Consider the following 12009-nt stretch of genomic DNA (forward strand, 5'->3'; position numbering starts at 1 on the left):
TTTTTTTTTTAATTGCAGAAAGATGTTACTGACTATATGAGTATTTTGTCTGATCCGCAATCTGAGGATATCAGTTGCAAACAGGTTGGTGGAAAGAAAGCAAACATTCCATTGGATTTTGACTCTTACATAGAAAAGATCATAATGCAGCAGGATTCATCAGGCTCACCAGAAAATGATGCATTTACTCCTATCTCATGTTTGAATGCATTGATTGGTCGATTTTTCTATGATTTTCTGACCCACCAGTATTGGGCCCATTTTGTGATGAAGCACATCCAGAAAAAACTCAACAGGATTAAGGTATAATTTTTTATTTAAATTGAAATGCATTGGATTTAACAATTTCTTAAATAATCCATCTAAACAGTTAAGATTTTTTATATGCTTAATTACCAAGTATATTCATGCATCTCATTAGAAAGTAGACATATGAAGGAGTTAATGAAAAACTAAATTTTACGTGAAATTGAAATAGTTTAAAAACTAGGTATAGTTTAGTAATAAGACTACTAATCTGTATCCATCTCAATTTTCAGGACCCATTTTGTAATTTTGTCTACCTAGTTTGTACTGCAACTTACTTATTACTAACTTGAATTACTTTTGTTTATCTATTCCTAAATAAGAAGTTCATGGTAAGATTGACAACTAGATGAGAAATAATAAGAAAAATAAAAAAAGCTTTGTTATTAATTAGTACAGTATTCTGAATTTAGACAGTCTTGCCTAACTTTGTCATTAGAGTGTGGATTTATATATTGAAATTTTTAGTGTTTAAATTACTTTTAGTATATGTTGACTATATGTATTGTACACTCTTTCAATAATGGACTGACCTATTATTGCCCAGTCCACCACCATTTAAGGACTACATTCTGCACGGTATCTTACAATTTTGCTTGCTGTGATTACAGTATGTATGCATCTCAGCAATTAGAAATGTGGCATGTAGGAGACAGGAGTTCATCATTGCCACTGTGGCAAAGATGAGATGTTCATAAGTTAAAATTTATATTTCTGTGTGGTGATATCAATTGTATGTCAATTAAACTTTATTGTGTGATAGCTGTGAATGGTAGGTGGTGTTCAGTTGAGTTAAAATTGTGTAAAATTGAGCTTGAACAGAATAGCAGGGAGACATAGATCAATGTGAAAGATGGGTGCAAGTGGTATGTTTTTTGAAAATGATAAAATGCTGTGAATTCAATATGTATGCTTGGGGAGATATTGAGGATATCTATGTGGATAAAATTAATAGGAGAGAGTGTGGGTTGTAAGAAGTGTAACATGTTTTATGGATTATGCATGAAATACAATGTGGCTGATATTTGTAAGACAGCAGAAGTGATTGACTGGCAGAGAGTTAGTAGCTGTGAGCTTCGAGACTAGGTGTGCAAGGTGGCAAGAGTGTAATTGGCATAAATGGCAGTGAGAAAGTAATTGAAGAGATGAACAGATGGAGTTGGCGATGCTTCATCTCTCATCAAGCATATGTGAGAAAGAGAGAGAGAGACGGGGGCAAAAGATGAACCATATAAGGAATAAACTGAGGAGAATTATAGATTTGCATGGAAATGTGAGAAAGAATGGCATGAACAATGGCCATTTGAAAGGTATCAAATGATTTGAGAGTAGCTCTGTATGAAGATTCAATGAATAGATATGTGATGAGTGAAAAGATATACAAGGTTTGTTTTCCTGGAAGTAGAATGAACAGGGTGATTGAAGCATTGGACACGAGGAGTGACAAAGCAAAAGAATTCATAATTGTAATAAGCATGAATAATTTGATTACTAGCAAGAAGAGAATGTAAGGAGCGATCTCAGGAAGTTGAGGAGAGTAAAAGATAGCAGGGCGGTAGATAGTAGTCATTGTGTTGCCTGGGTGAGGAGAAAGGAGTTCAATTTGTTAATGTGTGGAATGAATTTGAAGGTCAGATGGAGCTGTATAAAAGATACAGACTACATTTAAACAGATTTAGTGTGGTAAATCAGCTGGAGAAAATTTTGCTATAAGAAAGAAAGAAAGAGAGAGAGAGAGAGAGAGAGAGAGTAATGAATGAAAGACCTGAGGAAGCAAGAGCTGATGCAGAAGAGTAGGTCAGCAACATTTGTGAATGGAGAGATGAGTGGCATGAGTGAATAGAATGAGAGAGAGAAGGAACACAAGACAGACATGGAAATTGAGATGGGGAAATGGATGATGACATGAAAAATGAGTAGATAGTGACATTAGTAGACTGGAAAGGCAAATAAGAGTAAGGGTGAGAGAGTTATGGGAACCAAGCTAAGATAGAAAATGAAAGAAAACAAGGAGGGAGAGCGTTAGAGGCAAGAGTAAGATAGAGGGATGCAGGTGAGCAAAGAATCAACAGATATTTGAGCATAATGCATAGAGAGTCAGTCATTTTTGGTATATAAAGTGGAGTGTTGGAGTGTTTGCCTGGAACTATCGAGAGTTGACTGCAGCAAGCAGGGTGAAAATGTGGATAAAGATGATCATGGTGTGGGTACATATGATCTGAGATGTAGGGTCAATTGGTTAGAAAGAGATCTGAGGTTAATATTAGAGTTCATACAGCAGAAGAGTGCAAGAGGGAAGACATTGAGCATATTACCTAGATATTGTCATGCAGAGTTAAGAAGATGAGTAGCAATAATGACATGAAAGCAAGAATGTGACAATGTGGCAAAAGAAAGACCTGGTTATATGAATGCTTGAAATATATTTCATTATTATTATTATTATTATTTAGGCTTCCAAGGAGTCAAAAGACTCATCGTGGGAGGTCCCTCCTAGGAAACACAAAGTCTATCATACCACTCCTTAAACTCATTGACCGTTCTCGCTCTCACCACTCTATCAGGCAATGCATTCCATGGTTCAACCACCCTCCATGCAAAAAAAACCACTCCTCACCCACTTGCTCACAGTTTCCTTTTGTAACTTCCAGGGATGGCCTCTTGTCATCACTCCTTTCTGCTGTTCAACCAAGTGAAAGAACCATGTAACCACCTCTCAACAGTTTAAAAGTCTCAATCATATCACGTCTCCTTCTTCTATCCACCAAACTCTCCAGTCCACATTCCCTCAGCTGATCCTCATAAATAACATTGTACAGTCCTGAAACTGTCTTTGTTATCCGCCTTTGTACCCTTTCCACAGTTAATTTATCCCCTTCAAATTCTGGGGACCAAATCTGAGAACAGTAGTCTAAGTATGGTCTGATCAAGGTATTATACAATGGAATGATAACTCTTTTATATCCTCAGGTCAACCAGCATCCTTCTCATTATTGCAGCAATCCTCTGTGGTACCGTCACCATCTCTGCAATATATCTCCTGAATTTCAGCTTTCTATCAATCATCAACCCCAGATCTCTTTTCTCCATTTCTTCCTCCAGTATAGCTCCTTTAATAGAGTATGCAGCATCCCATTGATGTGTTCCAAACCTTAAGACCTTGGTTTGGATTTTGCTGCATTAAACCAATATCCCCATTTATTTGCCCCTCTGTCTAGCTTATTCAAATCCTCCTGCAGGACTACCACATCTGCACTATTACTTATAACCCTTCACATCATCTGCAAACAACTGAATATCCCCCTGAAATCCACTGATAATGTCATTGATATAAAGGTTAAACAATATAGGTCCCAGTACCCTGTACTGGGTACTGGGACCTATATTGTTTAACTGTAGGACCCCACTTGTAACCCTCTGCCTCCTTGAAACTCCCCCACCATACTCAACTCTCTGATACCTATCGGACAGCCCTGGATACAAGAGAGGGACTGCATTTGAAAATGGAAAGACATAGGCATCTGGATACTGATGTTCTCTGCACAAGTGATAGTTATTAAGGCCTCTTGTAGGATTAGTCACTTGGGAGATGGCAGACTGTATGTAATATTACAGAGTTGAATGGAGTCTAGAGAGGAATAATGGGAAGTATAGGAATAATGGTAATATTTTGATTCTCTATACAAATGCTACTGTATCAGAAATAAAGGGAATGAACTTGTGGCATTAATATCGTCAACTTTTGCAATAATTGTTGAGATGTGATTGATAGAAGGAATGTGCAAATATTTTAATAGGAATAGAAGTAGCAGAGTATAGCATATATTGGTGATGCATGCAAGAGATCAGAAGCAAGAGTTAAGTGAAAAATTGGGAGAGTGGTATTGAAGAGACAGAAGTGCTTGGCGGTGAAAACAGTAGTTACGTGAGCAATAAAGAGAGAACAAGAATGCAAGAGAGTGGGAAACGGGGAGGGCGCCCAGGTGGACAGGGAGACATGGCATAAACAGTAGATGTTGAAAGTGGCAGTGAATATGTGTATGAAGATGGAGTATATTGCGATATTAGTGGGTAAATTGAGACTGTACAGATATGTGTGTGTGGTAAGTGGTGATAAAGGTGTGATTTGGCAAGGGCAAGTATGGTGTAGAAATCATAACCAACAAGTGCCCTGGATAGAACTGGTGATAGACCTAAAATTGAATTACTGTGTTTGTTTACAAATGCCAGAAGTATCAGAAATAAGGGAGATGAAATGGTTTCATTAATTTGAATTTATTATTATCCCAAGACCTCATGGAGTCAAGACTCATCTAGAAGGTGCTTTTGCAATAGACACAGCTCATCATACTACACCTTAAACATGCTAAAATTCTCTGCAAACACCACACTCTCATGCAAGGCATTCCAATCATTCACAACTCTGCATACAAAAAACCTGCTTCTCACACCCTCCTTATGCAGCTTCAGGGATGAATCCCCTGATATACCACCATTTAAAAACCTCTCCAACATTGATCCGATAACAATCCCTTACTAACTTGTAGGTCTCTATCATATCTCCACTCTTCCTCCTATCCACTAGACTCTGTAAATTGCATCTTGTCAATCTTTCCTTATCAGAAACTACCTTAGTAATCATCTCTGGACCCTTTCCAACATCTCTTTGTCCTTTTGAAAACCAGGTGATGAAATCTGTGCACTCTGTGCACAGATTTCATCACCTGGTTTTCGTGTGTGGCCTAATCAAAGCCTTATACAATGGAACAAAAAATCTCCTTACTTCTACAAGTCAGTATCTTCTGCATCATTCTGAGAATTCTTTGTGTTGTCATCACAATTTTGGCAATGTGTTCGCTAAATTTCAGATCCTTATACACTATCACCCCAAGATCTTTTATTTCCTTCACCTCCAACAATATATCCCCACCAAGCATAAATTCCATATCCCATCTTTGTTTTCCAAATTTTAAAACCTTACATTTTACAACATTGACCTCACATCCCCATTTCCGTGCCCATTCACCCAATTTATTCAAGTCTTCTTCTATGGCTACAACATCTTCTCTACTCTTCATAGTTCATCCCAACTTTGCATCATCTGCAAACAACTGAATATCCCCATCCAAATCTTCACCAATATCATTAACATACAGGTAAAACAGCAATGGCCCTAAAACAGACCCCTGAGGCACACCAGTAGTGACTTTCCTCTTCCTGGATATTGCTCCCCTACACAACTTTTACTGATACTTATCAGATAGCTATTATCCAATCCAATGCACTAATCTAATATCCAACTCCATCAGCTCTAGTTTGACTATCAACTTATCATGGGGGTATTCTATCAAAAGCCTTTAAGAAATTTAAGTATACTACTGTGTATCCCTCTCCTCTGTCTGAGGAAGCCATCACCTTATTGTAATAAGTAAATAGATTACTAAAACATGAGCTCCCTTTAGCAAATCTATGCTGTCCACCAAAGATAATTCCATTCTTGTCAACCAACTTCTGGATTCTAGTATGCACCAGCTTCTCCAACAACTTAACCACAACTGCTGACACACAGATATGCCTATAATTTGATGCCTGAGTTCTATCACCTCCCTTATGAAGTAGCACAATCTTGTTTTCTTTCCACTCATTCGGAACTTGACCCACTAAGAGACTGATATTAAAAAATATGGCAAGGCAGATGTCAACTTCCTGGCACATTCCTTCAGAATACGTGGATTATATTATGAAGTCCCACAGCCATATTAACATAGAGTGTGCTCAATTCCCCATACACCCTCTTGCTCACTTACAGTCAGTCTTTCCTCCCCATCATCAACTGCTCTCAATCTCTCCTTGATGTCACATTCACAAGGAGGAAATGAAAGACCTTTATAAACTGCTCATTAAGTATCTCCATTATATGGATTTAACTAGTGATATGCAGCTGTTTGCAGATGATGCAAAATTGCAGAGAGCAATGCAAAATCAAGGTAATGTTATTGCCTTACAGGAAGACTGGATGAGATTGTATGAATGAGCAGGTAAGTGGAACTACCAGTTCAATACTGCAAAGTGTAAGGTTTTGAAATTTGGTAATCTATGATGGAATGCAAAGTATACACTTGGTGGGGAAACTTTAAAGGAAGTAGAGGTGATGAGAGATCTAGGATTGATGGTGGACAAGGACCTGAAATTCAGGAGCCACATTGCATAAGTTGTGAAGATGTCACATTGGATAATGGAAATGATGCAGAGGATCCTGACATAAAGAAATAGAGTGGTTATTAGGCCATTGCATAAGGTCTTGATCAGGCCTCATGGAATATTGTGTACAGATTTGGTCGCTGGGTTTTATTGTGATGAGATTATCTTGGGAAGATTCAGAGAATCTTCCCAAGATAATCCAGAGAAGATTCACAAAGGTGGTCAGTGGTCTTTGGAATGTAAAGCATGAGGACAGATTGCAGAGCCTCTTGAATAGGAGGAAGAGGAAGGGGGGATATGATTTGAGACATATAAGCTAGTCAGGGGTTGTTATCATGTTGACATAGAAGAGATTTTTCATAGAATGGGAGAGGGATGGGTAGAACAAGAGGTCATCGCTGGAAACTGTATGAGGAGAGTGTGACAGAGGAGTAAGGAGCAGGTTCTTTGCATGGCAAGTGGAATGCATTACTTGAGTGTGTTGTGAATGTAGATAGATTGAATTAGTTTAAGACATGGTCAGATGAGCATTGTGTGCATAGTGTGCACTTCCCACGTTGAGTCTCTGACTCCATGGAGCTCAGATGTGATGATAATAATAATATTCTTTCTCTCATTTCCTATTATCTATAAATATTTCCATAACACGTGCATTGTGCAAACACCTATATGTACGAAAAGAATGAACCTAATATATGGTGGATATTGTTCATGACATGGACTAGTCATCATTAACACCATGTGCTGAGAAAGATATGCACAAATTTACATGGAAACAAGATACAAAGAAGAACAAAAGTCTCACTAAATATTTGTTTTGTAGCTTATATATTATAGCTTGTGGGTTTGTATTGTTACTGCAAATAAAGAAAAATTGTGGAGAGAGTATAAAGGAAAAGCTGATCAGTATGCCCATTAACAGTACAAGGCACAGGCAAGAATAGTGACCTGTGTGGTGAGGAAAGTCAAAGATAAATATGAGAGAAAGATAGCTGATGAAGCAAAAAGAAATCCTAAAGAGTTCTTTTTCTATGTGGCAAGTGAAAGGAGTAATGACTTCAAAACGTGTTGATAGTAAGGAGGTAACAGAAATAAACAAAATGGTTGAGTTACTGAGTGATCATTTTGCAAGGGTGTACCATCCAGGTTACCATTTTTGAGTCATTAGAACAGGCAGCTGACAGAAAAAAAAAATGTGATCCTTTTTGGAGGCTGAACAGCAGAGTAGGTAATGAATCTCACTAGGCATATAGGAACATCTTGGGAAAATTTGGAGAAAAGGACAGAGCTAATAATAATGGTAAGGATTTACTGGACTAGTCATTAGTAACACTATGTTACTAATGACACCTGCCCTGGCAGGTACAGATTTGTTTTTCAAGCCTGGTTGGCCGAGCAGTTAGCATATCCACTCTCCAGCCAAGAGGCTTCGTGTTCGAATCCTGCCATGGACATGGATGTTTGTGATTATCTGTGGAAATAATAGTTGTGGTAACAGGCAGTATACAGGGTGTTCGGGATAAATTTGACAGTTTCGTAAGGAAAAAGAAAATCTTCTTTGTATCTATTAAATTTAATGAATTGACAAAAAAACATTACAGGCAGAGTTAATTACAATACTATCAACAAGATTTACTCAAAATAACCACCATTAGCATCGATCACAGCTTCAATTCTGCTTCGGAACCTCGAACAAGCTGATGCTACAGTCTCCCTGGGAAGGGCCGCAAAAACTGTTTTAATTTTATCCATTAACTGGGCTTTTGTATTACTGGAAGTGCGATTGGTGTCTTTTTCAACTGCGCCCCATACAAAATAATCCATGGGGTTAAGGTCTGGGGAGTTTGGAGGCCAAACATTTGGACTGGTGAAGTCGTAGAAATTTTCAGACAACCATTTTTGACTTTTCCCAGAGGTGTGGCAAGGGGCCGAATCCTGCTGCCATACATACGGCCTACCATTGGCTACCCTTGTTATCCAGGGCTTGACTACAGTTAGCAACTCCACGAACAAAGCCCGAATTCCAATGCCAGGGTTCTTCAACACCTGTTCCTGCAGATTTGCGAGGAATTCTGCTGTACGAACGCAATCAGATCGTCTGCTAGGGATCTTTCTTCTTGCTACATCCTCGTAGTCACCATTGAAAGTCTCTAGTTCATGCCTGATTGTTTTTACTGTATTCAGGGAGCATTGGGCAGCAGTCGTAATATCCTTATTTTGATGGCGGGCACGAATCATCATGATACAAGTTATTCTCTTCCATGATTCAGGTGGGTTCCAGCTATCCATCCTTTCTGACATCTTGTATGTGAATGAAGAAGTGTCCAAACTTTTAAATGAAGAGAAGTGTGTGTTAATACATGTAACTTACGGAAAAATATAATTAATTATAAATATGTCAAATTTATCCCGAACACCCTGTATTTGCATATACTGCCTGTTATAGTTGGTATAGTTGCGGTTAGTTGTAGTTGGTGGATTGAGTAATGGAGATAGAGCTGTAGAGTAGGTGTCCTCCCTCGATGAGTAATTGGACTCCCTGGAGGTCCAATAATAATAATATGTTTCAACGTAAAGATGTGCACAAGTTCATATGGAGGGAAGATACAAGAAATAAAAAAAAAAGCCTCGTTGACTATGTCATAAGCCTGGTTCAAAATACAAGTATACAGGGGATTCAAAATTGGAAGTGACCATTACCAATAGGGAAACCAATCAAAACAAAAGTAGTCTGTGTACATTAAGATAGGACTTGGAGGTTCTTATGACATGAAGGAAAACCAGGCTTCTCTGTCATATGCTAATTGATGGATCTGTGATGCGGAGAGTTGGGGGGAAACAGGGAGAATATTGCTGTTGTATTTCCAATATTGAGTTCGGGAGTCTGCCTATTTTTCTTTTACCATTTGTAGTGGCGTAGAGTACCAGAGCATCAAAAGGTGCAGAGGGTGGGTGTCTGAGTTGTGGCCCGAGCCATTTTATTTCGTTTCTTTGAACAGTGCTGACTAGAGGATCTTGCTGGATTTCATCTAATATAGTAGAGTTGGGAATGTGGTCTTGGCAGGAGTAATCCCAGATATTTCTTAGACAAGTAGTTCCAAAGCTATTTATAATATTGGTTGCTGGTTTTGTTGAGATGTTCCAGGTCTGGGAGCCATACAAAAAGATAGACTTCTGGCACTTGTAAAGATGAATCTTCATCTCCTTGATGAGGCTCAACTTCCATACTTTATTAAGACTTCTGTGGAACTGGAGTGCTTTCTGTTTTCTTGTCTTAATGTCTGTTAAAGAATCTGAAACGTGTGATCCTAAGTATACAAAGTCCTCTACTTCGTCAAGGTGATAATTTTGATTTATATAGATGTGCCATCTATCTGATTTTTTAATATCTTTGTTTTTGAGAGTTTATTTTTAGTCCAAATTTCTGTGGTTCTCCTAAGGCTGTTGAAGTGGTTTGGGACATCTGTAATGTTGGAGTCAATGAGAACTATATCATTTGCAAAGCTCAGATCTTCAAGGTGCAACTATATCATCTGCAAAGCTCAGATCTTCAAGGATTCCAGATTTAACTTGAATGGATATCATGTTGAAAAGAAGAGAATGTAAGAAAGCTTTAAAAAGAATTAAAGTTGAGCACCTTTTACAGGTAAATTATAGACTCAGCTATGCAATCGTTATTGAAAACATTTTTCAGCAGTTTGAAAAACAAGAACTAAACCTTGGAGTCTCATTGGCAAATTCTGAAGAACACATTGATTCAGCTAGGGGTGTATGTGATAAAGTTGCCTGCAAGGACAGGAAAATAAGAACACCATGGTGGACACAAGAAGTTAAAAAAGCAGCCCTGGAAAAAAATAAAGCATACCAAGAATTCCTAGCAAATAAGTTAGCAGATGCCATAAAAGAATACAGAGAAAAATATAAGCTGGCTAAGTTACGTGTAAAAGTAACTAAACAAAAGTCATGGGAAGACTTTGGTAAGAACATAGAAAATAAATATCAGGAAAGTGGCAAAATGTTCTGGAAGCTATTGAAGAAGCTTAGAAATGGAAGAAAGAGTACTTTAAAAGCACTTATTATTATTATTATTACAGGTATCTTCATGGAGTCAGACTCATCGTGGGAGACCCAAACTAGCAAAACAATATCTGTCATATCTCTTCTTGAATTCATTTACAGACGAAGAGCTCACAACTAAGTCAGGCAATGAATTCCACTCATTCACCACCCTCCAGGCAAAAAACCTTGTTCTGACACCCTTGTTAACCACACTCTTCTTTAATTTCCAGGGATGACCTCTTGTTCTTCCATCACTATCACACAGCTGAAACATTTCCCCTGCATCAATCCTATAAAAACCTTTCAGTAATTTAAATGTTTCTATCATATTCCCTCTTCTCTACCTATCAACCAACCTCTGCAATCCATAAGATCTCAATCTATCAATGTAGGGAGCATTTTTTACATCACTTACCAACTTAGTCACTCTTCTCTGAACCCTCTCCACAGCCTCCTCATCTCCAAGAAATCCAGGTGACCAGACCTGAGCACAGTAATCCAAATGTGGAAGTATCAATGCTTTATAAAGGGGAATAATAACCTCTTTATCTCTGGATGTCAGTGTGTTCCTCAACAACCAAGTAATCCTATGTGCAATCTTGGACCTCATCAATCTCTTGGTGATGTAATACACAGCTGGTAATCTTTTAATCCCAAAATGCATGACATTACACTTTTCCACATTGAACTGACATCCACTACCTTTTGTCCATTCTACCAACTTATTTAAATCATCCTGCAAACTTTCAACATCAGCTTGATTTTTTATTGCACTACACAACTTTGCATCATCAGCAAACAACTGAATATCTCCCTGTAAGCCATTTCCTATATCATTTATATACAAATTAAACAACAATAGCCCAAGCAGAGAGCCCTGAGGCACACCACTGGTCACCTGCCTCATCCTGGACTCGGCTCCTCCATACACCACCTTCTGGTATCTCTCCCTGAGCCATTCTCCTATCCATATCACCAATTTAGTATCCATTGCCGTATGTATGCTCAATTTGCATAACGGTGTTCCATGGGGTATCCTGTCAAAAGCCTTAGCAAAATCCAGAAGTACCACTGTGTAGCCAGTTCCTTTGTCCAATTCAGATGTCATTCCATTATGAAAAGTTAATAGATTGCTAAGGCAGGATCTACCTTTAACAAAACCATGTTGGCCTCTATAGAGTATCATATCCTGATCCACCTATTCTCGAATTTTGTCTTTAAATAACTTTTCCATTACTTTTACCACTACTCCTGAGATGGTGATTGGTCTGTAATTAACTACCGCAGTTTTAGAGCCACCCTTATGGAAAGGAACCACTTTGCGTAACTTCCACTCCCTAGGGACCATACCAGAGTTCAAGCTTAAATTAAATATCCAAGTAAGAGGGGGTTAACAATTCATTTGCACATTCATGCAACACCCGAGCTGATATTCCATCTAAG

General features: G+C 38.3%; 1 protein-coding gene across 5 annotated transcripts in view; it reads left to right on the top strand.

The window, feature by feature from the left end:
* LOC150097110 (testis-expressed protein 2-like) overlaps positions 1-12009 on the top strand; it is a 254835-nt gene that overhangs the window by 115365 nt on the left and 127461 nt on the right. For all 5 annotated transcript variants that reach the window (XM_090407014.1, XM_090407018.1, XM_090407016.1 and 2 more), the window contains exon 5: positions 19-303. In XM_090407014.1, the coding sequence (XP_090263140.1) occupies positions 19-303 (285 nt within the window). The remainder of the gene's footprint in view (positions 1-18; positions 304-12009) is intronic.

This window comes from Typopeltis vanoorti, chromosome 17, assembly GCF_054136105.1.
Source record: "Typopeltis vanoorti isolate ZY-2024b chromosome 17, IOZ_Tvanoo_1.0, whole genome shotgun sequence".
NCBI lineage: Eukaryota > Metazoa > Arthropoda > Arachnida > Uropygi > Thelyphonidae > Typopeltis > Typopeltis vanoorti.